The 27,466-nt window shown below is 39.8% G+C and overlaps 2 protein-coding genes across 2 annotated transcripts; both read left to right on the top strand.

Annotated features, from left to right (window-relative positions):
* The first annotated feature begins 645 nt into the window (after window positions 1-645).
* LOC122822061 (prostaglandin E2 receptor EP1 subtype-like) lies at window positions 646-8,914 on the top strand. The gene is made up of 3 exons (XM_044100424.1): window positions 646-1,214; window positions 3,007-3,869; window positions 5,852-8,914. Exons 2-3 carry the CDS (start codon window positions 3,054-3,056, stop codon window positions 6,131-6,133), a joined length of 1,098 nt encoding a protein of 365 aa, XP_043956359.1. The 5' UTR covers window positions 646-1,214; window positions 3,007-3,053; the 3' UTR covers window positions 6,134-8,914.
* Window positions 8,915-9,702: 788 nt separating this feature from the next.
* Window positions 9,703-27,204, top strand: ilf3b (interleukin enhancer binding factor 3b). The gene is made up of 17 exons (XM_044100287.1): window positions 9,703-9,827; window positions 11,509-11,606; window positions 14,466-14,683; window positions 14,760-14,934; window positions 15,842-15,989; window positions 18,264-18,360; window positions 20,494-20,660; window positions 20,746-20,843; window positions 20,918-21,029; window positions 21,124-21,237; window positions 21,326-21,531; window positions 22,204-22,371; window positions 22,447-22,728; window positions 23,847-23,952; window positions 24,028-24,075; window positions 25,519-25,896; window positions 26,406-27,204. Exons 2-17 carry the CDS (start codon window positions 11,604-11,606, stop codon window positions 26,525-26,527), a joined length of 2,442 nt encoding a protein of 813 aa, XP_043956222.1. The 5' UTR covers window positions 9,703-9,827; window positions 11,509-11,603; the 3' UTR covers window positions 26,528-27,204.
* The last annotated feature ends 262 nt before the right edge of the window (window positions 27,205-27,466 follow it).

Below are 27,466 nucleotides of genomic sequence, written 5' to 3'. Positions count from 1 at the left end.
TTTCTTCCCTACATCTAAACCTTCACAGGACAGCTGTATTTTACTGATATTTTCATATCAATTGTCTTAAATAAAATAAAAAAAAATAGTAGAATAGTGAAAGATATGAAACTCAATAAAACACAAAATTAAGCAGTGGAACAGGGGGGCATAAAACTATCTAAAATTAAACGATTTCGGCTCAAGGCCTAAAGCAATTCAAGGTTTCCATGACTTTTGAAGGTCATTCATCGGGCTGGATTTTGTGTTATCAAACACAACTGCATACTGTACGTTTTAGTTTGTTTCTTTTGTCAAATAATAATAATAAAAATGAATAGAACCATCGATTCCTTTGTAGTTTGTGTCTGTGCCTCGTGCATCTGGTTCTAACTGTTACTGATTAGATTGTTGTCAGAATGCAGTCGGGCTGATCTGTGACTCAGCCTTTACACGGGTCATGATAATGTTCTTTTTATTTTTAGAACAAGAACACGAATTCAACTAATTGTTGACATCAGCCAAAAAAATAAATAATTAAATAAAATAATCAAATAAAAGTACCAACCACAATCAGACCAAAACTACTTTACGTGGCAAACCAGGACTCACGTCAGATTTATATGACGTACCAAAACGTAAAAGCCAAAGATTCACAGCGTCTCACGGTTTTATGTCTTTACATAATTTGTGCATCACTTCGTAAAAAAATGTAGCCTTTATAATAGAAGCTAATCATAGCTTCTATGATTAGCTAAATTTCTTCTCAGCAGTAAGGGTTTATAACTGAAGAGGTTTTGATAGTCTATAATTATCAGAGAGATCAAGTTAAGGTTAGCTGGGCTGTAAGGTTTCATTCGTCTCCCTGCCTGGCTTTTCTCTCCACAAAACTCACAAAGCGTCTGCCTGGGGGAGGAATTAGGGCTTCTCAGTGACGGAGACACCCACAGGCGATGGGAGCGCACTGCAGCTGTGGAGTATAAAAAGGCCGGTCAGCTCCACAGGAACACCAAACGCGCTCGTGCGGTGCATCCGGGTGAGTTGCCTGTCCAGCGGAGAGCAATGTCTGCCGAGGAGACGCTTCAGGCTAACGGCTTGTTTTACGCCGGGACATTTCTGGAAAACCTGGATTCACCGAGTTCCTGAGCAGTAGCGGCGGCGCTAGTTGTGGCAATTTCAACGGACTTGTCAAACTCCCAGCAGTGGTCCATCTCCATGGACTCTATTTTTACATGGTAGGTGAAATAACTACTCAGTTTATGTAGCTATTTGTTTATCCCTTTTAAGATTTAAAAAACCTGTATTTAATGCTACTGTTCCCAAAGAAAATTGGGTTAAATCCGCATTTTTAAATGAAACTCCCTCCTTGAACCACTTTCCCCCCCCAGTTTAACTTTTTTGACGCAAAATTATTTAATTTAAATAAATGTCAACAGAATGCGTCTCAGCAATATTAAAAAATATATTCTAATGAAACATTAAAGTAAGAAGTTGTAATATTGAATTCTATTCAGTAGAATTCAATATTTTATTGAAGCAATTTTCTAAGTTTCTAAAAACTTAAAAATTGCTCTTGCAATAAAATAGAAATATAATTTACTTGACATTGTGGACTCAATTTTAATTTATTGCCATTCCAGTGTCTCTCCAGTTCGCTGCTGCGTTTTAATGGAATGCGTGCTTTGTGCTCAGCAGCATGGCTGTCGGGACTTGTTCAGGATTCCCTCGTTATGAGGAAAAACAAAACTCGCACAGTGTTCCAAAAACAGGCTACTTTTAGGTTTGTTTGTTTTTTTTAAGCAAATGTCTAAATTATGCCCAAGTGGTTTTGAAGGTTTGGGATACCATCGAGAGGTCATAGGGCCAAAAAGGAGGGAGAGAAAAAAAATGATTGTTCTAGGTTTTGTGTGAACCAAACAAAATGTTGAAAAGCTTTAAGTGCAGGTGGGAATGCAGAGGGTGGGGTTGTAGTTGGAGATATTTACGCTTCTGGACGTGAGTCCTATCCGTCCTGATGGTCGACATTTTCTGTCTTTTAACTTCAATGTGGCTTGTGTTTCACAAGACTGGAAGGTTTTACTGAGGGATTAAAGCTATTTGCTCTGTAAAAATCAATTAAATGAAGACAAAATCCTACCCTCCCCAAAGCAGGTTTCCACAGGCTTCTTAACTCTGCATGACATAAAGAGCACAAGATAAACCACAACAGTTCTTTTGAGTACATACATTTGTATGATTTTTGTTTTTATGGTTCTAAATTGGGACCATAAAGTTTTTTTCAATTTTATTTTGAAGCTACACAGCTGATTCGAAACTGGAAACAATATTCAGTTGAAATAAGTCTTTGTCCAGTTTCAAAATTTTTTTTCAGTTTCTAAACTTTGTTTCTCCTACTTGATAAAATAAATTTTGTTTTGTTTTCAAATCCTTTTTTCCCCCTCCTCAGTTTATTTTTCTTTCAGCTTGAAAATAAGTTTAAACTTTCAAATATTTTCTTCAATCTGAGCACCTCTTCAGTTTAAAGTCTTTTTTTTTTTGCCTGAGTTTGATCCTTTATAATTCTGGTATTTTTTATGAATTGTATCCATTTTGGTTTTTAAATTAGCACAATTTCCACATAACTTAATATTCTTTGTCATAGAAAAAATATGGCAAAAAATGTGGCTGTTTTTGGTATATTTTTGGCACATTTTTGTTAAATATTTGCCATATTATACACTGACAGGTGTAATTTTTAAATATTCAACGACTGATGTTCTGATCAGTTATTCAGTACTTGAGTTACCTTTTTACCAAATACTGTTTTACTCTTGCAGTGTCTTGTATGGGTACTTTTTACTTTTACTTAAGTAAAAATATGTTGAAGTATTGCCACTCTTACTTGAATACAATTTTTGGCAACTCTACCGGCCTCTAGGTGCAGACTAATCTGATCTGTGTAGACAAAAACAAGGAAGTCTTCCCTTGATACCCTACAACATCCAATGACTCTAATCACGCTAATGCTTCATCTTTCTCCCATGTCAGTGTTGCTTCACCTAAAGGAACCACATGAAACCCGGAACCCAGCTGTCATGGAGATTAAACCGGACTCCAACTCTTCATACTTCAACAGCAGCAACATGGCACCCAAAGTGGACTGCCCGCATAACAGCGTTCCTTCGAACCCCATCATTGCGAGCCTCACGATGACTCTAGGCATCCTGTTCAACGTGATGGCCCTCATCATTCTCATCAAGGCTTATACCCGCTTCCGGCGGCGGTCCAAGGCGACCTTCCTGCTCTTCGCCAGCTCCCTCGTGGTCACGGACCTCACGGGACACGTGGTCTCCGGGGGACTGGTGCTGAGGAGATACTCTACGGCCAATCTGACGTCCCTGGATGGTCCGAGAGATCCAGACATCCCTTGTCAGTTTCTGGGAGGGTGCCTGGTGTTTTTCGGTCTGTGCCCGCTCTTCCTGGGCTGTGTGATGGCTACCGAGCGATGCCTCGGCGTCACCAAGCCTCTGCTGCACGCCCGGCTGGTGACAACAGCGCGGGCCAAAATAGCCCTGTCTATGATCTGGTTCTTGGCTCTATGCGTGGCCCTGCTGCCCGTTTTCCAACTAGGGGACTACACTTACCAGTACCCGGGTACTTGGTGCTTTATCAAAGTGGTGGACATAAATGCCAAAGATCTGACCTTTGTGACGCTGTTCTCTGGTCTGGCTTTGAGCTGTCTTGCTCTGGCGTTTATCTGCAACACCATCAGTGGGATGACGCTCATTAGAGCGCGGCTAAAGAAGAATTCCTATTCCCAGAGGTTCTCTGCTAGATCTCACGACACTGAGATGGTGGTCCAGCTGGTTGGCATCATGGTCACTTCCTGCATCTGTTGGAGCCCTCTGCTGGTGAGTCTCAAATGGAATGGAAGCTCAAATTATAATCAAGTTAAACCATTAATAAGTTAGTCATTATTAAGATAGAATTGATAACAAAATTGTTTTACCTGAATAATGCTGTTCAATTTTTGGATTTTCTATATTTCAGATTGGTGGGATTGAACTTTATGTTGATTCACAAAATATTTCTTTATTTTAATCAAATACAAAAAGGACTTTAAAAACTTGGAAATAAAAATGCAAAGTTAAATTTCCAAAAATGTTTATTTTAAATACAAAATTTTACCTTGATAAGCGTTTTCCATATAGTACAAATCTATCACTCTTTCATATGTGTTTATATTACTCAGATGAGACTTTATATGTTTGGTTTAACATTAAATCTAACATCATAATTTAAACATTAAATTCCTCTATATGAAGTTAGTTATTTCTAAAACAGGAAAACTAAAGTTAGTGGTTTGAAATAGAAAATATGTATAAACCCCCCAATTTAACATGTAAAGAGGAAATGTAATCAAATGTAATCAATAAAGTTATATTTTCACGAGCTAATGACATTAAGGGTTTTATAACATGAATATTGTATAGATCAGTGTTCTACAATGACCTGTTCTAATTTTTGGTAAATATCTGCTACAAGAATGGTTTTGTAATATTTTTTAGGAACCACTATTTTATTTCTATTTTTTTTTTCCTAAATAAAAACCAAAACGAGAAAGAAGCAGAAAAAAAGTGCGTCAATCCAAACTGTTCTTGAGTAAAATCTAATAACAAGTCTGGATATAAACAGTTAGGCCGATAACGTTGATGTATTTCTCGTCTGGTATTGCTTGTGATCTCAGTTTTTAGAAATTAGTTCCTCAACTCTTGATATAATTTTGCTGGAAAGTATGGATTTCCCCAAATACAAAGTATTGCGCATTAGTGATGCGTGATCTATCGGCACTAACATCGGTCTCAGCTGATGTTAGTAATTTTTTTTTTTAACATATCAGTATCAGTTCAATAGGTAAAACTTGGCCAATGATAACAATTGACACTCATATCTATCTTGTTGCTGTTTGTGTTTTATTATATGAAGGCTTGGCTATTGTTTGATCGCGTGACAGTAATGTTGATGCAGTGTAGGATTGTGGGAAAGCTAAGACGTATTGTCAACAGGGTGGCCATTTTACTTTGTCAAAAGGGTAGAGAAATATAAAACAATGGTAAGTACTGGTTACCAGATATCGATATCAGATCAGATTTTTATATTGGTATTATAGTAAAAATTGGGAAGCACCAACGTGAAAATTTTGACCGGTATCAGTATCCAATACAAACATGATCAACTTCCTCCCCTCCACCTCCAGAAATAAATGACAACAGGACAGAAATACATTTCAGTTGTTTATATTGGCCCAATTTTATTTATCGGACCCATACTGATTTGTTAAAAAAAACTACTGTTATCAGCCGATACCGATGTTAGTTCCGATATATTGTGCATCCATAGTGGAAATTGTGACTTTTGACAGAATTGAGTGTAAGTTCTAGAAATTGCTAATCCACTTCTACAATGTGAAGGCCCTTTTTACAAACAACTTTTGTGTGTGTTTTATTGTTGCCAAAGATTCATGAAGAAACTTGAAATTAACTACACAAAATAAAAGTCAACATGTTTGAAGGAGAAATTTGAATTAAAAAAAACTAAGTAAAATGCTTAAAAGTAAAATCTGTTGCCTTGTTCCGTTTATGATGTCATCACACGCGTGATGGGGTGATAGCTTGTTTTTGGGAGGGTTGATTTTCTTGTAATAAGATTCAGTTTTACAAAAAATGTAGTAAAGAAACTCACACTGATGTTGTTTCACGGTTCAACGTCTGAAGTGAGTTCAGGTGATTTTAGAGAAAACCCCTGTGAGTTACTTTAAAAGACTGAGTGTCAACAGGTAAACGAATGCGAAAACACAGAATTACTCATCACTGGGTCTTTTTTCTGTCTTAAGGTCTTTTCGTTAATGTCAGCCGCGCGCTCCTACAGCGAATCCCGCCTGGGCGAGGAACTCACCTGCACTTACAGCAAACTCATGATGACTGGCGTCAGAATGGCCACCTGGAATCAGATCTTGGACCCCTGGGTCTACATCCTGCTGAGACGGGCCATCCTCCGAAAAATCTACCGCATAACCAAAAAGCAGGCCAGCTTCAAGGGGAGCACCTTCCGCTCCGTCCGCTGGGACGTTAGCTCCCTCCAGAAGCCGGACAGTATGCCGGTGAAAAATACTTAACAGGAAACTAATAAAACAGTCATAAAGTCTGCCTCTGATGGTTTCTTTGTGTACAAAGAAGACCAAAAAATGGCTAAAATACATAGGTTTTCTATGTATGAGTAAATATACCACACAAAAAAGAGGACTTAATGAAAACTGCTACTGGTTTATTACAGTGCAATGGCAGCCTCTCCTTCCTGAAAGCACAAATACAGAGGGGCTTAATAGTCTGGAAAACTTTTGATGTTCAATTACATCATTTGGTATACTTTCTGATTAACGCCAGATGGTTTCCGTGATCTAAACTTCGAGTTGTGACTGAGTTTCCTGTCTTCGTAAACAGGAAAGACCGATCTTCTTGACGCAATGTACCAAAGTGCAATATTCCACAAACAAAGAAGATTTCTAAAGATTTGAAGACGAGACCACCAGAGCTGGTACTTCCATTAGCTCAGATGGAGAAGATAAAAATCCCCTGTGTCGGTATTACTACCTATAAATGATTGGCTAATGAAGATCCTTTCCAGAAACAGAAAGTGATGTCACCAAGACATCTCTCACATTGGCTGTGTTATAACTCACGAGCAATGATGCTGCTCATGGTTGGTTTATACTAGTGATTGGTCTATGAAATTGTGAGAAAACATTTAGAAATTTGTTTTGTGGACATATTTAACCAAACCAGCAATTATTTTTAATCTCAATAAGCAACAGGTTGAAAAAAAATTAAGAAATGACATCTACAAATGAGGTAAAAACTGCCAATTTTCTTTAACATGGTCAAAGGTCCAAAGTGGATTGATTTAATTCAACTGACTTGGGTCGTTTTTTGGTTTTCCACTCAAAAAAATGGGTTAAAGTGAACAATGAGTAGTTTTAAACAAGGAATAAAAGAAAGCATAACCAAGAGTCAGGAAAGGTTGAATTTTGGGGTTTGAGCCTGTGGGTGAACTGGTTTTTCCAGGGGTCAATGAGCAAAAGGCAAGAGACCACCTGGAAAGGTAACCAACCTGTAATAAAGCAACATGGGATTGAGCTAGACAAATAGCAATGCACCCACACGCGCGATACATGTTTTTAAATGGTAGGAGGAAGCCAGAGTACTCAGAGAAAAGCTGAGCATACATAAGGGGAGTTAAAATAAAAACCTACTAATATCCAATATATTTTTTTTTCTCGCAGAACCAATAATTTACATATATTCATGTTCGGTATAGAACACTGTGTAAAATATTGTGTGTTCATAACAAGCTTATGACCATTTCTTTGGGCAAAGTGTCTGTGATGACCCTAGCTAGCATTAGCTATTAGCATGTAAACACCACTGTCCCAAAAGCACAGGCGCAGCATTTGAGTTAACAAAAAAGCCCAGCAGTGGGTGTGTGCGTTTGTAAAACTATCTGCAAATTGTCACTGTGGTCTTATAATTTTTATGGCCTGTTTTTCAAAACCGAGCTAAGAATCTTAGCTCAAAGTAGCTTAGCCAAAGAAATGTTTTCACATTCAGAAGAATCATTAGCTCTGGCTTGTACCAGCGAAATGTTTGGAAATCCTGCTTGGACCAAATCTGAAGAGCATGTTGATCACCTTTAAAGACAATGAACATAAGCACTGAAAGCTAAATTGAAGATGAATGTTTTAACAAGTAATGCTAATGTTGAAGAAGGGAAAAACTTGAAGAGAGATTTGGAAAGCTAGATAAATCCAGGAACTAAAGTTATCTTGTTCAGAGAATGGGGATAAACACTTTAGTATGTAATACTGAATCTATTTACTTAACATAAGAAGCACTCTATATATTTATTGGCACCCCTGGTAAAGATGTTTAAACACTTTCAAATAAATTTATCGCATGCAGCTGCTGATCTCAAATGGAAAAAAAAAGCTGATTCAATTTGAACATATTTACGACATTTGAGAGGAAAATCCTGTAATAATAATTATTTTCCACAAAATCACAGATTCCACAGTTAATGGTTCCCCTAATGGTTACTCTCAAATAAAACAAAAGCATTTATGCGTGATGTGGCGCAGAGGCAGATTATTTTTAATCTCACCACAGAGAGAGGTGAATTAAATCTCCATAGCTCACCTCTAAAGAACTGCAGCAAACAGTGGAGTCTCCGTAGCAACTGCAAGAGGTTACACAAATCGGTGGAGGATACGGTAGAGGATCTGTGATGCTATGGGCCCGTTTCTCTTTCAAAGACTCTAAGAATTTAAGGGTGTCACACATCTTTACCGTAAATAATAGTAATAAATCTAATTCATGCAACTCTTTTTAGGATGTGAAGGGTGCTGTATATTCGCACTTAAAAATACTTGTACTCTATTGTCTGTAAGTTTGTTTCTCATTCTCAACTGAGGACATACCTAACTCTTAAGTTTTTTTTAAGGATGTAAAACTGTTAAAGTATCACTGTAAATAGAATCCATTTTTGTCTGAACTGTAATATATTCGTATTTGTTTTTGAGGTAAGACTTGCAAAAGTCTTAGAGAGAACGTCTCATTGTAAACGGCGGTTTGTTTGTCCGACTCTGTAAAAGTCAGGGACTTGTCCCTGTGTTCACATGAGAGTAAAAGGACAGGCTTTTACCTCAGCATGAAGATGTGAAAATTACGATGTGTGTAGCCCGTGTAGTCCTGTGACAGGAATGTAGATGTTGTGAATGTAATTACTGTGCATCTGCTTTCCCCCAATAGTCTGGGGCAGTGAAGTGAAGCTGACTGAATGTGATGCTGTTAAAAAAAAAAGAAATAAAGAATGTAAAATTGTTTATTAAAACTGATTTCTTCTATTCTTGTGTCCCCTTCTTCTGAGTCATAAAGAATGGAATGTCGTTTCTAGAAACAGGAAGCAAATCTTGTTTTAATTATTTAATTTTTCCTTTGTAAAAGTGAGAATAATGGGGGTGGGGGTTTATAACTATACAATATATTTTTTAAATCTACACCCACCCAAAATATGGAAAAGAAATGATAAGGGTTGAAGTTTTCCATATTGAAACCCAAAATTTGGGTTTCAATATGGAAACCCAAATTTCCATATTGGGTTTCCATATTGAAACCCAATATGGTTTCAATATGGAAACCATATTGGTTGACGTCTCCCCAGAATATATTAAAACCCGCCAAAACAAAATATATAATGAAATAAACCATACACGGCATAAAATTTGTTTCCACGTATATCTCTTTCACACTAGATGTTGCAGACGTTTTATTTAATGTTAATTAGAGAAATCTTCTCATGCTTTATGAACTTAATTTATCGCAGCAGCAGTAACTATTGAAGTGAAATTACATAGAAAAGTCTAATTAATTTTTTTTTAAAACAATCTTTTAATTTTTTATTTTTTATTTTATTTTTTACAAAGAAGCACATGGTTTCCAGGGAACTTTTTATCTTTCTGCAACTTGTGCCTTTTATTTTTTTTTATTTATTTTTTTTACTTTGCCTTTTGGAAGCGGGAGGGGAAAAATAATGACGACTTTGTAGATCGCCATATTTTGAGGCTTAGCCATACCCCTGAGCTGCAAATCCTTATTTTTCATTGGCTTGACACCATAGCATCACCCACGAGTTGTGCCCAATGAGCGCAAGTGATTTAGGGATCGTGGGCGTCTCCCTGTACGCTTGCGCCGCAGACTACAGTTTGAGCTATAGTGCTCTTCGACGGTGGCACGATTCGTGAGTGGAAAACGTTATATGTAAGTGTCAACAATATAATGTGTAGACTAAGTCCCCGACACATTTGTGATATAGCATAGAAATGTACATGCTTATAAATTACCACAATGGTGATATTTTTGTTAATTCCTGTGCTCATTCGTGTGCTTCAGCCGTTGGTATTTGGGGCTGGTCGGGGTCGGGAAAGCTAACGTGCTACAGCTAAATGTGGTCGGAGATTCGTGGGGTCTTTCTCCCGTCTCCTCGACCATTTTGGTGTCCCTTATTCAACAGAGCTGAAAGTAATTTGATGCTTTGAATATTTGTAGAATTATATATGGCCAATAGAAGCCATAGGTCCCTTGTCTGTCGTTTTTGGTCACAGGGGAGCATGCTAGTAGCATGAAACGATAGGATAGATTCTTTTTCTTTTTTTTTTTTTGGTCCAGGCTAACTGGACCGAAATAAGATGGCGTCTCCTTTTTGTTTTTATTTATTTTTTGACGCACAATTTGGATTTGTAGCAGACTGCATTTTTTTCTTTTAATTCTACATTTTGCAACAACCGTTTCATATAAAAGTTAAATCTACGTCAGCAGCGTTTTAGGCTCCCTTTATTAGGTCCGTTGGAGCGAGTTAATGAATGGAACAATAGATACGGTCGCGCTTTCACCGTATTATCTTTGAAACAGCGTTTTGACAATACGTACTAAAATTTCCACGAGTCCTTATTTCTATAAACCAATATTACGGTAACGGTAAAATGTTCCTGACCGGAGTCGGTTATATCAAGATTGTTATGGCTTCAACCGAAGGACATTGAAGGGGCCTTCAAAGATAAGCAGGTTTATGTACGTAGGCCCGAAATGTAGAAGGTTGTGCTTTAAAAAAATGAATAAGGGTTTATGTAATTAAACCTAAATGATAAATGATGTTAAATGATAAAAAAACAAGGTAATTCTTAACAAAATTGAAAGAATTTCTACTATTCTTTTTAGATATTGTCTTCAAACTTCAGACACATTCTCCCCTTTTTAGTTATTTTATATTTTATGCTGCTTTAAAACTGTAAAATTGTTACAAATGTTTAAAAACAAATCCTAAAAAGCAAACAAAAAAAAAAAAGAAAAGCTGGGCAAATTTAAACTGTTTTGCTGAACTAAAAATTCAGCTCAAAACTCCAGCAACGTCTTCAACAGGACTTAAAAAGAATAATAATCTTCTTGTTGTGCTTGTTTTGTCATATGTATTAGTATTTTCTCAACATAATCCACAATAGAAAAAATTAATTAATCAGTAGTTTTTCTGGCCATATTAAATATTTTAAAAGTCCTTAGTCTTAACTCCACCGAAGAGAGAAATATATAATCAAGATTTTTTTGGTGTACAACATATTATGTGGATATTTTTGTAAGTTAATTGAGGGTGAGGTCAGTCTGATGCACTGAAAATCCACATTCTCCAAAACAACCCATGCTGATTTATTATTATTAAATTAATTTCAGAAAAAGGGCAGAAACGAAGAACTAGAAAAGTAAAAGAAGAAGTCTTCCTTTTTCAGACCTATTAGTTGCACTAGGGATTATTTAACAATTTGACATCTTTAAATCAGTGACATGAAGTAAAATCGGTAGACGTTTTGCTGTTCTCCTACCAGAGTAGCCTTTGCTCACCACTTTTGTCTTTACTCCACGTCTTTTGATTGTTGATTTCCTCTCACAGAAACGAGGAGCAGCCGTGTCATTTCCCTCCAGAGAAGACACGTTTATCAGTGTTAATCACTGGGCAATAAAGTCGCCAGCTTCACTAAAAAGAAAATGGTAACGTTGCAGCTTTTGTTTCATTTTCTTGCCGTCAGCCAAAAGGCCGTGCTAAGAATTATTAATAGAAATGATCTACTAGTCTTTTTACGCAACTATCCGAATAAAAAAAATTATCCATCCATCCATTTTCTTCTGCTTTATCCGGGGTCGAGTCACGGGGGTAGCAGCTTCAGAAGGGAGGCTCAGACTTCCCTCTCCCCAGCCACTTCTTCCAGCTCTTCTGGAGCTGGAACAAGCTCCAGAAGAGGGTGTCTTCTGGACCTCCAGCGTGTCCTGGGTTTTCCCGGGGCCTCCTCCCAGTGGGACGTGCCCGGAACACCTCACCAGGGAGGTGTCCAGGAGGCATCCTGACCAGATGCCCGAGCCATATCAACTGGCCCCTCTCGACGTGAAGGAGCAGTGGCTCTACGCTGAGTCCCTCCCGGATGACTGAGCTTCTCACCCTATCTCTAAGGGAGAGCCCAGCCACCCTACGGAGAAAACCCATTTCGGCCGCTTGTATCCGTGATCTCGTTCTTTCCCAAAGCTCATGACCATAGATGAGGGTGGGAACGTAGATCGACCGGTAAATCGAGAGCTTTGCTTTTTGGCTCAGCTCTCTCTTCACCACGACGCCTGCTTCATGGCAGACGCTGCACCAATCCGCCTGTCGATCTCCTGCTCCTTTCTTCCCTCATTCGTGAACAAGATCCCGAGATACTTGAACTCTTCCACTTGGGGCAGGACACCCCCCTCAACCCGGAGAAGGCACTCTACCCTTTTCCGGCTCGAGACCATGGCCTCGGATTTGGAGGCATTGATCCCCATCCCAGCCACTTCACATTCGGCTGCGAACCGATCCAGCGAGAGCTGCAGATCACGTCCCGATGAAGCCAACAGGACCACATCATCCGCTAAAGGCAGAGACGCAATCCTAAGGCCACCAAAACGGATCCCCTCAACACCCTGGCTGCGCCTGGAAATTCTGTCCATAAAAGTAATGAACAGAATCGGTGACAAAGGGCAGCCCTGGCGGAGTCCAACTCTCACCGGAAACAAGCCCAACTTACTGCTGGCAATGCGGACCAGACTCTGACACCGGTCGTACAGGGACCTGATGGCCCCTATCAAGGAGCCTGGAACCCCATACTCCAGGAGAACCCCCCACAGAGTCGAACGCCTTCTCCAAGTCCACACGTCCACATTTGTGTTTTACAAATAAATTATGTTTAGTGAGATTTAATTTGCTGTAAAAGCGCGAGCAGGCGACCATTCCAGCATACCTTCAACTTTATGTACGTGTGCAAAAAAAGACTTTTGGTTGTTGGTGCACTCGGATTTTGTTATCACTGACATCTGATTTTTGCATTTAATGTGTCGCGAAGTTGTGCCTTCTTTCACCTTAAAGTCAAGTCATAAAGCAAACAAATAAAAAGCAGACCTAACTTTAAACTCTGTAGAATCTTATAAATGCTTTACCTTAAATAAATGTTTAAGGCTGATCTGGAAATAAAACAATTAAATGTATTCTATAGAGAATAGTAATTCCACAAAAATCGGTTTTAGTCTGCTTAATTTTTTTTGTTGTAAAATTATACTTTTAATAATTCTTGATGTTCTTTTACTTAAGGAAAAGCCAAGTTAAGCTAACACTGGTAATTTAAGTTGCAAATGGAAGCTTATGGAATTGTTTTAAATAAATGTTTTATTTGTTTGCGCTATCTTTTTGTCTGGTGAGTCCCATAATTTACACAGAATTTCTAGACCCTTTGAATAAAAAAAAAAAAAATTCTGAAATAAAAAATGAATTGAATCACTGGACTCTGAAAGATTTGCATCTCTAGTAAAAAAAAAATAACATTGTCTTTTTTTTTGAAGTAGCTTGGCATATTAGACATCTGTAACATAAGCATATGTTAAAACACAAAGAGAATATTTGAGGGATGTTTGCACTGATTCACATTTAGCTGTAGTTTTACTACACCAGGGTCAACACAGGGAAACCTCTAAATACAAATTAAATACTTTTTTAAAATGGCTACTTTTGACAAAATAGAGTAATGATTCCTATAACATTGCTAAAAGCACTGCATGACAAATTACCAAAGAGAATTAACAATTTTTTTTTTTTTTGAGAGCCACTTGTTTGACGGGAAAACTTTTTTTTTTTCTTCCTTACAGTTAGGACTAACAACTTTCATTACGACTCATAGACCCTAAGGTGGTGAGCTCCACCTTAGAGCTCCCAAAACCCAACACAAATATACAAATTGTGGCATCAACAGCTTTCCATACCAACTGCCTTGAACACTGACAGAAATTGCGTCACGATTTTGCAACAGAAAAGAAACTGGTACCGTACCGCGCGCTTTTTCCTGCAGTTTAAAATGTTAAGGCCACATTAGTGACATTGTTATTGCACAGAGTAAGAGAGAGCGTTCACGGAACATACAGTACAGTTGTATGTGGTGGCTAATGTAGACTCAGTTTTAGTACGGTATTTTGAAATACTGCTGTGATAACTAAAACGGTCAAATAAAACCATTTATTGCTCCATTTGTAGGTATGTTCATGGCCACGACTCATCGCCACTGAAACTTGAATACTGCTCCTATTTGATGTCGCCTTCTTTAGGACACTAGTCCCTAGTTCCATCCTGGATCACGTGTTTGCGATTTACATTTTACACGTTCGTAGTTGGAAGAAAATTCGTAAGCGACACAGTCGTGTTCATAAAACCCCGGAATCAGCTGCGTTCCTATTTAAAGGTTTCTCTGTAATGTATTTCATGTGCCGTGTTTAGTCTGTGTTGCTTCAACTTATGTGTTTTGAAGAACCCCCTGATTAAAATCCTACCTCTCCTGTTTCCGACCCCAGCCTCCCCTCGTTCGCCACAGAACGATGCGCGTCTTCATGAACGGCGACCGCCACGTCATGGCCAAACATTCCGCCATCTATCCAACACAGGAGGAGCTGGAAAGCGTCCAGAACATGGTGTCCCACACAGAGCGGGCTCTGAAGGCCGTTTCTGATTGGCTGGACAAGGAGGAAAAGGGAACTACAAAGTCTGAATTCGAAGACGGTGACAAAGACAGGTCAGGATATAGTAGATTCCTCTTGGTTACTTGATGACAACGATGTCGACGTCTAACTTGCTTCGTCTTCTAACAGTGAGCAGAAGGATCAGGCCACCCGGACTCTGCGTGGCGTAATGAGGGTGGGTCTGGTTGCTAAAGGTCTGCTGCTGAAAGGAGACCTGGACCTGGAGCTGGTGCTTCTCTGTAAGGACAAGCCCACAGTCGGTCTGCTGGGAAGGGTGTCTGAAAACCTTCTTGCACAGCTGCAGGTATGACTGACCTGAGTGAATCAAACCAAATTGTGGTCAAACGTTTGTGTGACACAAATTTTTGTTTCGTTTCAAAGATACTAATAAGCGTTTTCAGAGGCTATGAAAGGCTAACTAACCTCTCCGCCTTTTATAAAATAAACAAAATTGGAGTCCATCAACTCTGCTGCGTTTGTTCTGATAAAATTTTCATTTGTGCTGCTTTTGTTTTTAAGATATTAAGTTTAAAGCTCAAAAGGGCCAACCAATAATTTTGCAGCACCAGTGTGTTTACAGAGGTCGCGAAAGGTCAACTATCCCCTTTCTCTCCCTTTTACAGAATCAAAAACAAAACTGGAGTCCATCAACTCTGCTGCGTTTGTTCTGATAAGATGTTCATTTGTGCTGCCTTTGTTTTGTAGATCTTAATTGAAGTTTAAAGGTCATAAGGTCAACATCCCCCCCTCACTTTACCCAAATCAAATTAATGCCAAACATTTGTGCCATCAAAAACTTTAATTTGTGTTTATTGAATAATGATAATAATAATAATAAAAATGTTTTCATATGTCAACCAGACAAAATACCTTTCAGTAATACCTTCAAAACAAAAGCAGCAGAAATGTTTTTTTTTTTTTGTTTTTTTTTTCACCACAAAAAAACGTAACAGAGTTGGTCGACCTCTGTTGAACCCTGGAAACGATTTTAAAAATATCTTTAAAATGCAAACGGCACAAAAATAAAATTTGCCGCACAAACTTCTGACAACACTTTGACTTGAAGTAGGTTGGAGCCGGTGGGGGGGGGGGGGGGTCTTCACCCAGATGTATGACTGGTGTATTTCTGTTCCTCCTGTAATCTGCTCAAATGTTTTTTGTTTGGTTTTGTTTTTTTAAAAGTATGCCCTTTTCCCGTTTGTTCTTCCCAGACGATAACAGAAGATAAATACATAGTAACGCAGGACATCCATAATGCGAGCATCGTGATCCACAACACAAAGGAGCCCCCTCTAACGCTCACAATTCGCCTCACATCCCCTTTGGTCCGCGAAGAGATAGAGAAGGCGACCTCTGGAGGTAAGCCCACCCAAACAGAGGCCCCTGTCCTTCATTAGTGCTAACCTACTTCCAGCTGCGAGGCCAGGCAGGCAGCAAGGCTAGACAGATATTGTTTATTGGGCCTTCAATGGAGCTAGGGGACAAGAAGACCTTCAGATAATGAAACCCTGCTATGCTTGTAGCTCTCTAGACACTCTCGTAGTTCCATGTAATGTAATCGTACATTTTTGATGGCCCAATACACAGTAAAGGGCAGGCAGTGTAACTATTGATGAAGACATGGTTTCTCTTCCCCTTTTAAAGAGCAGGTAACCAATGAAATGAAGGCTTACTGAGAATTTACCCGAATACAAAACCACTGAGACCACTGTGTTTGCATGTGTTTTTTTTTTTTTTTTAGCATTGATGATGAACGGTTCGCATTGCAGCAAAAATGAGTAGCAAAAACCCAAAGTCTTTGTTTGACCCCCACAGTGGGCTGTTAACCGCCTCTGTCTTGCTTTTTTGTGTTTTTTTTTTTTTCTTAGCAGGAAAGGTCCAAGGTTACAGGTAATGACAAGGGGCACAGGAATTTGGCATGTACGTCAACTGTTGTAGAGGTCCTAGCAACCCGTCTTAGCTTCGCATCATTGAATAAAAAGTTTGGTGAAGAGCAGGCTCTCTGGTTTCTGCCTTTTAGTCCGAGTGCTCAACAGCAGTAAGGCTTGTGCCTTGACTTTACCTGTAGCCCTGCACTAACAGCGACGCCCCGTTTGGGCCTTCGTTTCTGAGCCATCAGTTTTGCTGCAGTGTGGACTTGTTTTGATACCCACTTTTTGTGCATCTGATAATTTCTGCCTGTGGTTCCAATTCTGATTCTCTCTGTCAAGCCTTCTAGTTTGTCAATTTTTAGGGACGCTGGACCTTTGACCAACTGGCCGCTCTCTGTCTCGGAAGGGGCAAAGTGCAGCGTACCCAGTATGGGGGGCCGAGGGGAGGGGTTCCACTTCCTGTTAGTGTTGGAGAGAAAGCATCTGTTTGAGCTGAAACAACCGTGGAGACAACCTCCCATTTGATACGTTTTTTTTTTTCTTTTTAATTTTAGTCTTTACATATTTTTTAACTTTGAGTTTTTACACAGCTCATGACTTAAGACACAACCCTGTAAGTTCGCTGGGTTTCAAACAGGGATGCATCGATCAGAGGTTCTACGGCCAGTTCCCAGTCTTTGGCTTTGGAAAAGCTCCGACCTGCTGGTACTGACATAGAACTTCTAACTCATAGTTCTATGTGAGAACTATCTTGCTTTCTGGATTAGGGTAAAAAAAAAAGTTTAATATCTTAATACTGAAATTGATGATATAAAAACAAAACGTTTTAACGAAAGCATCTTCAGATACAGGTTGCGTGACAAAAATAACGACAACATTCCTTTGGGGAGGCTTTAAGTTGCTTCTGTATTGACTCCTTCATTTTGCATTTTGTAACCACACAGAAATCTTTCTGTCTTTATTAATTACTATTTATATTCCCATGAAATGTGACATCATAGAACAAAGACACCGATCACTCAGAATGGCTTAATCTACCCTAACGATCTTTCATTAGCAATTAGCATCCTCAATGTTAATTCCTACAGGGAATGAATTATACATTTCCTTTAGAGTTGGTGTGCCCTTGTCTTAAGCGTAATATTTCCACGAGGGCCAACGTTTTCAAATCCAGCATGTTAAAAAATAAACTCTGTTCTAAAACATTCTACTTCCTGTTTGTTGACGCCTAACTTCCTGTTGTGGTGTCCTGTGTGAAAAGCCGACATGCCTCTAGGGGTAAAAAAAAAAAAACACATCAGTACAATACTGAAAAATGAGTACGCTCGAATCTTCGCTCCGTAAAAACGTCCTCTCTGAAGAGCAATATTCACCTGTTTTAGTAGCACTTGTGATGCATTAACTGTCAGAAAAAAAAGATGGGATGTTTAGCTTCTGACCAACGATAAAGCGTAAAATTTTTCTAGTTCTGGCCGCCATCGAATTTCTCGATGCATCTCTAGTTTCAGGTGTCTGGGGGGTTTTTTGTTAGATTTTTTTGTTTGTTTGTTTTGTTTCTTTTTGTGGGAGTGGGGGGAGGAGGTTTGTAAAACAACATTAACTGGGAGGCTGAAAGCTTTGGGCGGTTCTCCAGTGGAGGGATCCCCTCCCCTTCCCCCTTCCTGCCTGTGGTTTGGGAAGGCTGCCTGTGTTCCCCCTGGCCGGCTGACAGAACTCCCCTTGGTCAAACTGTACCTTGTCTTCTTATTCCACCTGCCAATAGAAACGCTTTCAGTCATCGATCCCCCGGATGTTCTGGACAGGCAGAAATGCCTAACTGCCTTGGCATCTCTACGCCACGCTAAGTGGTTCCAGGTTTGAATCTTGTCTTTATTTGTCTCTAAAACAGATGTAGCTTTGAGTTTGGTTTTATGCTCTCTGTTCTTATATTATTTTTAAAATTTCTTACATTTTCTCTCTCTGTTTTTATTTACTTATTTATTTTTTTTGTTTCCTCTTTTGAGGTGTACTTCCTGTAGTATAATTTGATGACTTGGGTGTTTGTTTTTTTTAGGATATGTGTGTCATCACACGCTTCTGCCGCTTCACTCACTTTTACAGGTTCTCTGCCAGTTAACACTGACACCAAATAGAAGCTGTTGCTTTTAGCCTTTAGGTTTCATTCGCTTGCTCATTCAGCGACACTTTTCGTTTTTAACTCCAATCAACCAAATCCAGGAACTAATAGCCAAGCATCCAGGTGCAATATTTCTAGAACGTCATCGTTGCTGTGAATGAGTCATTTTTTATTTATTTTTTTCTTTCCCATAACTGTAAACGCGCAAGCTACTTACGGAGCGCTTTTTTCTTTCTTTCTTTTTTTTTTACTTTTTTTTATTTTAAATTTTCTTCTCCGGTGGCCCATGCGAGAGGACGCGCGAGACGAACTGTTTCCATGTGGTTAACTGTGTTTTATCCCTCATAGTCCTGCTGCCTGTGTCACCTCTGGCTTGTCACACTGTAACAGTCAGTGCTCCGTCTCAGCAGCTTGTTAAGTGTAGAGTGTGTGGGCTCGACCTCTCCTGCTCTCCTGGCTGCTTTTGTTAGTGTGTGTGCGCCACAAACTCAACAGGAATATTGCACCTCAAGTCCTTTCTAAGTATTTCTGTCTCTAACTCAACCGTGACCCCGAATCCCCCTCCTCTTAAAGTGTCGGCACACGTTTTTGCACAGCCTTTTTGTAATGGTTTAACTTGTGTCTCACATTGGCCTAGAATTGAGTTTGAGGTGGTTTTACTCACTTCTTTTCTTCTGATCTTTGTTAGATGCATGTCCTCCCCGGCCCCCTTTCTCCCAAAGACAGAATTTGTTTACACCTGATAACTAAAACCATCAGTTATTTGTATGTGTGTGAACTATGTGATCATGATCATACGATCTTACAAAGCAATCCTTTAACACCTGGGGAAATCTTCCATAGCGACAAAGCTAAGCTGTAATAGTCTGTGGCTCCATTTTTATTCATTTCTGTTACGTGTTGGTATTGATCATGCTTGTCTCATGTAGTTGTCTCTAACTCAACCGTCCCCCGAATCCCCCTCCTCTTAAAGTGTCCAGGCACACGCTTTTGCACAAGCCTTTTGTAATGGTTTAACTTGTAAGCTCACATTGGCCTAAATTGAGTTTTTTATTTGAGGTTGTCTTACTGATTATCTTTTCTGGGCGGGGCTGTCTATGTGGTGTGCTGATGTATAACTCTCTCCATCAGTTTGTCTAAAATGTATCAACACCAAGAGTTTTGTTTAAAAGCAAAACTCTTGGTGTTGAGTTTGATATTCAGCATGGCTGCACCGTATTAAAGTTTTACAATAGCAAAAAAGGAAAAGAAAAAAATCTGAAGTTTTTTTTTTTTTAGCAATATCTCAATTTCTCCCCTGTTGCAGCCAGCATTTAACCAGTTAATCTGATAATGATGAGCCTGATGACTTCCATCACATAATTTGGTTTATTTCTGGTTCAAATTTTGATTTATTTTGTGTGTTTAAAATGTCTTCCAGAGCCACTGTTAAACGTTCTTTAATAAATTAAAGTTTATTGGTATTTAAGAGGATGAGGTAAATATTTATTTGAATTACTAAGCATTGTCTTACTGATTATCTTTTCTGGGCACTTTGTCATGTGGTGTGCTGATGTATAACTCTCTTAGCTTGTAGTAAAACCTCTGAGAACATCAATTTTCAAGTATGAAAGATTCCAGTTTGGCCTGTTGTAAATCATGCATTTTGGTTCTAAAAAAAAAAAATCTCGAGTCTTTCCTCGGCTTGAGCAAAGTTTTCAGCGATATCAAACGGCAGCATCACTATAACGATGATTGTCCAAATGGAAATTCTAAAACTCATTTTAATTTGTCATGCAATCGATTGATTTATTCACTCGTTGTCACCAGATTAGTGCAAATCTCTGTTACATAAATGTCAATTTAAACATATAGGAGGTAAGTCAAAAAGTTGAAGTGACACTGCAGAGAATCATCCCGTCAGGGAGTTAAAAACTTTTCGTGCTTCACAGCCGCTGGAGCTGATCTGTGAGAAAGCAATCGGCACAGGGAACAGGCCCATGGGGGCAGGCGAAGCTCTGCGCAGAGTTTTAGAGTGTCTCGCTTCAGGGATCCTCATGACAGGTATGCACTCAGCTCCTGGGCGTCCCCTTGAGTGTTTTGTGCCTTTAATTCGTTCCAAATCACATTCTGAATTGCCATTTTGCAGATGGTGCTGGAATTTATGATCCATGTGAGAAGGACCCCACAGACGCCATCGGTCACCTGGATCGGCAGCAGAGAGAAGACATCACAGCGAGCGCTCAGGTGAGTCCAGTGAAGTCCATATTCAGCTAAGTAATCCTGTGATTTACTAAAATGTCATCTCCGCTGATCACCAGCACGCATTAAGGCTGTCGGCTTTTGGGCAGCTCCACAAAGTTCTCGGAATGGACCCGCTTCCGTCAAAAATGCCCAAAAAACCTCGCAGCGACACCCCGATTGATTACACAGGTACTAGAATACTACAACAACAACAACAACAACAACAACAAGAGCAGGTTTTGGGTTTGACTTTGTTGTAACGGGATGATTCTGTGTTATTCAGTGCAAATCCCACCCAGCACAGCGTATGCCCCACCTATGAAGAGGCCTATAGAAGAAGAAGAAGGAACCGATGATAAGAGTCCAAACAAAAAGAAGAAAAAGCTGCAGAAGAAATGTAAGAGCTGGGATACCGAGATTCACTGTTTCTGTTCTTTTGGACGGGCATGAAAGATTAAAGCCCTTTTTCTGTTTGGTTCCCAAAGCTGGAGAAGAAAAGGCAGAGCCGGCTCAGTCCATGAACGCCCTAATGAGGCTGAATCAGCTGAAGCCAGGTCTGCAGTACAAGCTGATATCTCAAACCGGTCCGGTTCATGTTCCAGTGTTCACTATGGCGGTGGAGGTGGACGGAAAGACGTTCGAGGCTTCTGGTCCATCCAAGCGAACCGCCAAGCTGCATGTAGCTGTCAAGGTGAGCGCCGCTTCCTACAGGTGTGGTTGGACACATGTATGAAGCAAATTGGGTCATAAATTTGCTCAAAAATGTTTATTGAAATTGGGGGAAAAAAAGTTAAACTTGAATAATTTTTTTTCATTTCGAAACTTTTTTTTTTGTTCAAATGTTGTTTTTCTGTTTAAATTTCTTCCTAATCCAATTTTTTCTTTTTTCAGTTACAAATTTCTTTAGTTTCAAAAGTTTTTCAGCTGAATTTTTAAAATTTTTTTCTCATTTTCAAACTTTACAGTTTCTACATTTTCTGTTTGAAAAAAATGATTTTTTTTTCTGTTTCAATTTTCTTTTGTTCAGTTTAAAAAAAAAAATCCTGTTTGAATTTTTATTCTCCATTTCAAATATTTTTTTCATTTAAATTATTATTATTTTTTTTGCTTTTCAGTTGTAAGTTTTATTCTTGTTTTGATTTCTTTTCAGCTTCAATCATTTTCATTATTTTCAGCTTCAAAATCAGTTTCAAATTCCTTTTTCCCCGTCTAATTTTTCTTTTCGCATTACATGTTTTTATTTTTTTAGAGTGTCAAAAACCAAAATTGAGCAAAATTTCTTTGGAGCACAATTTATCTCCACTATACATGGTAGTTTTCCGTTTTTCTCTAAATGAAAGTGAATTTCTTTGGGTGTGTTCAGGTGCTGCAGGACATGGGCCTACCCACCGGGGTGGAACTGAAGAGTACTGAAGTCGCTGTGAAATTGGAAGAAACTGTCGTACCAATCGCTGCAGAAGAAGTAAAGCCAGTAGTAACCCCCACCGAATCGTCCACTGCCGCAGCCGGCGCCACTCCAGAATCTGCCGAGGTAAGCGTCGGCTGGCGACGTCGGGCAGTGTTGCGTAATCAGACCTGCTGTCCTCACCCGTCTCCTCTCCATCAGACGGCTCGCCAGCAGGGACCAATCCTGACCAAACACGGCAAGAACCCCGTGATGGAGCTGAACGAGAAGCGCCGCGGCCTCAAGTACGAGCTCATCTCTGAGACGGGCGGCAGTCACGACAAGCGCTTCGTCATGGAGGTGGAGATCGACGAGCAGAAGTTCCAGGGCACCGGGTCCAATAAGAAGGTGGCCAAGGCGTACGCGGCCCTGGCTGCTCTGGAGAAGCTGTTTCCTGAAGGCTCGGCTCCTGAGCCTGCTAAAAAGAAGAAGGGACCGCCCATGGTAAGCAGGAAAAGATCGTTTCTCAATAGCTGAGGGTCCAGACCCTCTGAACGAAGCAAAACGCGTAGGACCAGATTGGCGTCTACTTTCTTACCGCTCTGTTTCCTTTACAAATGTCAGTACAGTGAACCCTCGCTGTAACGCGGTTCTCCTTTCACGGCCTCGCTGCTTCGCCGAGTTTTTTGTGCAGTTTTTTTTTCACAGTGCGTTGTGTTCTGCATCCTGATTGGCTAAACAGTCTCCGCACTTCTTCTCTATATACCGTAACGTGCCAATAACGTTACAGTATTTAAATATACGTAATGCAGCTGGGCAAATTTTGGCAAATGTTTTTGCCCAGAAGAAAAAAGAGCGACAACAACTATAGATAACTCTGTTCTCCTCTCGAAAAAAAAACACACCTGCACCACAGGCTTCAGAAGAAAAAGACACTAGAGAGCAGAATGAGGCCACAGCGTCACAGTCAGAGGAACAGTGAAATACGCAAGTCACAATTTGTCCTAGTGTACTTCATATTGATGGTTAAAATGATTATTTTATTGTAGTTATTTGTAACACAGTGTTATATTTGTTTAATGAAATGCTTGGGCCTAGCGTTCACCTTCCTCTCTGCCCACCAGGTCATGCCTACATGTGTGCGGTCACCAATGGTCATCCCACTGTTGCTAACTTGGCAACTTTGTTGCTGTGTTTAGCTTTTTTTTTTTTCTCTACTAACATGTTTTTAAAAAAGTGTGGCTGCTTAGCTGCAAATCGTTATTATTTTTTTAGGTTATTTCATTTAGAGAGGAACGGCTTCAACTTTTATTTTTCAGAGCACTAGCTTATGTTTTGTAATGGCGTCGGTCAGTGTTTTTTCACAAAGTGAAATTGGAACAACTAAGGTGTGTTGTGACCTAAAATTACCTGACATTATCAGTTATTAAAAAATTTTAAAAAATGGTATCAGTACTGGCCAGAAGAAGCCATCGGTGCATCCCTACTTTTTTGGGGGGGTTGTAATACGACAAAAAAGGATTAAGAATACTCACAGCAGGGTACATTTGTTGTTTGTTTTTTTTGTTGTTTTTTTTTTTTCTTATATGATTAATTTTACAACATTTTTGTATCCATTTCAGCACCAACCGTTTGGCCTGGACGCCGGCATACCCAGAGGCAGAGGGAGAGGCCGCGGCCGTGGAAGAGGCAGAGGCTTCAACAACGGAGGCGGCTACGGTCAAGGAGGTAGGAACCGTCTCTCCCTGTTTTTCGCAGACTTAACTGGACCTGCAGCCGCTAAACGTGTGCTTTCCTCGTCAGGTGGATTTGGAACGTACGGATATGGGAACAACGCCAACTCTGGCTACAGTGAGTATTTTAGTTTCTTTACCTCTATTGTTTTATTCTTGATGACAGTAGAAATAAACCGTGTGGAGCATTGTGTTGGCAGAGATGCTTGTGCGTCCTGCAGCTTGTTGCAACCCACCAGGGCAGGAGGCGGGGTCCGGTTTCTGTAAAAAAAAAATAAAATAATAATTTAAAAAAAAAAGCTCCTTAATGCCTTGCTGGGATTATCCTAGCTGAGTGATTTTACATTTCTCTGCTTTAAGCCACAGGGGTTGAATCAGTTTTTGTTTTGTTTTTTTCCCCTACAAGCCTCCTCTTATGAGTTTCCCTTTCTTCATTCTGGCAGCCTGGTTTGAAGACTGACCTACCTGAGCGTGACAGGAGCAGAGAAATCTAAAAAAAAAAAAACAAACCCCAAAATATAATGTCCAACACAATAAAAAAAATAAATCTGACCTAACAGCCTGCCATTTTTTAAGGCAGAAGAAAAATTCAAAATAATCTAATTTTGATATATTTTTTTTTGTTCCCTCCCCTTCTCTGCCCTGTCTCACTCTTTAGGTGACTTTGTCTCAGACTACTATGGCTACCCCGAGTTTGCGACATAGAACTCCCCCCTCCCCTAACTCCAGTGTTAGAAAATAATAATAATTTTAAAAAAAAGGAAGAAAAAAAACAACCTGTTGAGAGGATTTGAACGGACAAAAATACTCAGTAGTGTTCCAGCGGGATCAGAAAGTCGCGTCACCATCAAGTCCACAACCCCCGGGGACAAAGTGACTCCATCTAACCTGTCTTGCCAAACCCACTTGTCACGTCCGATCCGCCTCTGGGGAGACGATCCTCCACTGCATGCACGCAGCCATAAGACGAACCTCTGTACCCGTGGATGCACCTGAACACGCCGGACCCGTTTTAGCTCAGTGTCTTCTCGTAGTCCGGACGACCTGTGGGGAGCCGAACGACACGTACTGCCTTTCGGGACGTCTCTGCCTCCACACGTTCCGATGAAACGACTCGTGTCGTCCTCCTCTTTGTTTTTAACTGTGTGTCTCTCGTCACTTCCGACCTCAGTTGACCTCATTTTAAAGAAACTCTGGATTTTTTCCTCATCAAATCTGTTATTTCCCCGTCTTGTTAGCACCGCAGAGTTAAAAATAAACTAGCTGCATGAGGATCTTACTCTGGCACAGTCTAGTTTTTCTCTGCTTCTCGCCCGATCTGTATCTGGCGGCTGGCAAAGACGAACGGAGGCCTGTTTGTGCTCAGACTGGATCATTTTAAGAATGTGTTTCGTGTGGGAGGATTTCCTCACTTTTAGCTGTTTTTATATGTGTTCTTTTTATTAATAAATGTTGCATTCATGACTGACTTCAGTTGTCGGTTGCCTGTTTACATCACACAAGCTGGAGCGCACCAAATATCTGCCCCATTTTGAACCTGTGCCATGCTGTCGCTCCATAGATTACTACGACGACGGGGCAAATGGCAGCGCTGGGCTATCAAGCAGCCTCTCGGGCGGACTTCCGTTCAGCTCCACAGAACCTCCGGCTCCAGGCTCCTATGGATCATATTATCAAAATGAAGGATCCTACGCTGCCCCGGCGGCCATCAAAATGCCCAAAAAGAAACCCCCCATGCAGAAAGGTGGTCCACCGGGAGGCTATCAGTCAAGCGTCTCCATAGGGCAGGGGTCGTACAACCAGTACGGGCAAACGAAGAAGAGTTTCAACCAGAGCCAGGGGGGTGTGGGTGGTTATTCCTACAGCACCGCCTACCCCAGCCAGGTGACGGGGGGAGCGGGTGCTGCGGCTGGGGGTAACCAGGAGTACAGTTACGAAGGTGAGTTTCATCGGGTTTTAAAGCTTTAAAAACGCTCCCTACACACCCTGGGAAAGTTCGACATTGTATTGAGAGTTACTGTTGGAAAATGTGCTATAAATAACTTAAATGCTGCGTGTTAAGTTTGGGAATTTTCATGTGAAAATGCAGGAAACAGAGTTCGTGCGTCCCTGTAAAGTCTTAAAAATTAAGGACTTCAAATGTCTTTTGAAAAAATTAAATAAAATAAAATTTGGCCTTAAATGTTAATCTCATGTCTTAATCTCATGGCTAGCTTTTCTCGAACAACGTTCGTCTTTAGCATTTTCTCACTTTACTGTCAACCGCATTTTTTGGAAAGAAAGGTGGTGATTTTATTTTATTTTTGTCTGTAGGTTATGATCCGTTTATAGTTGATGCGTAAATTGGAGCTGTGTTCTCCTAAAACAAGCCTTCTAAAAGTTCTAATATTTTTTCCCACCTGTTTTTTTATTTTTGTTTTTTGTAACATCTCTCTTTCCGGCTTCCAGGTTTCACCCCCCAAACCAATTACAGCACACAGGGAGGTGGCAACCAGGGCTTTCCCGCCAACCACACCCAGTACCCCGGCTTCGGCAGGAGCGACGGCAGCATGAGTTACCAGTACAGATAGGTTGCTTCCAAGAGGCCCGTGAAATCACCCTGCATCAGTGTCTCAACCCTTCTCCAAAGAGAGCGATGGAAGAACTGCCTGTGCTCCTTGCCTTTTTCCATGTCTGCTTCCTATGTGCTTTGGGGTTTAGATGTAGCACATGTTGCCACACTTTGAGATTTGTGGACTTTTTAAATGTCGAATCCCAGCTGTGGTTGAAGTTGGTGGTCTGTTTCAGTATGATTAGTTCAAAGTTTTGTTTCTATTTATTTTTAATTTTTTTGTTTTGTTTTATGCTCCTGGTCTTTACCACTAAATATAAAGACTAAAAACCTATTTTTAAGACAAGACTTTAGTTTTTTTGTTTTGTTTTGTTTTGTTTTTTTAATGGCTGGACAAATGTGAAAAATGGTTTCACCTTTTCTTTTATTATTTTTGCTCCACTTTGTGGTAATGTTAAAATGTACGCTGATAGCTTCTTCTCTCCGGCAGTGGTTGTGATTTTTGACCATTTTTGCTAATTTCCTGAAGTGAGGTGAATTTTTCACCATCTGATATTCGAAGATAACTGGAACATATATTCTTCTGTTAAATCCACATCTCTGCTCAATGTAGCTTTTAAACTGGGTGGGGTTTTGCTCTTGTTAATGTGTAACAGAGTGTTTGTATTAATAAATCCTTTTTATTTTGAATTAACAGTTCTGTTTATAGAGGTTGGATCTTTGTAATGTAGGTAATTATAGTTGACATACTGTAAACCATCTTTTTTTTGCTAACCTTACCAAATTATTGAACCTCAATGTAGTTCAGTTTTAACAGGTTGTTAATGAAGGCAACAGTTACATGTAATATTGAAATTAAGGTAAAATGTTGAAAGTATGAACTTAAAAACTTTAAGTGGTTAAAATTCAAGTAACCTCAATTGAATTTTGGTTCTTCCACAATTCTTTACCTCAGTCA

This window comes from Gambusia affinis, linkage group LG19 (assembly GCF_019740435.1).
Source record: "Gambusia affinis linkage group LG19, SWU_Gaff_1.0, whole genome shotgun sequence".
Lineage (NCBI taxonomy): Eukaryota > Metazoa > Chordata > Actinopteri > Cyprinodontiformes > Poeciliidae > Gambusia > Gambusia affinis.
This window is presented reverse-complemented; position numbering and strand designations above follow the sequence as displayed.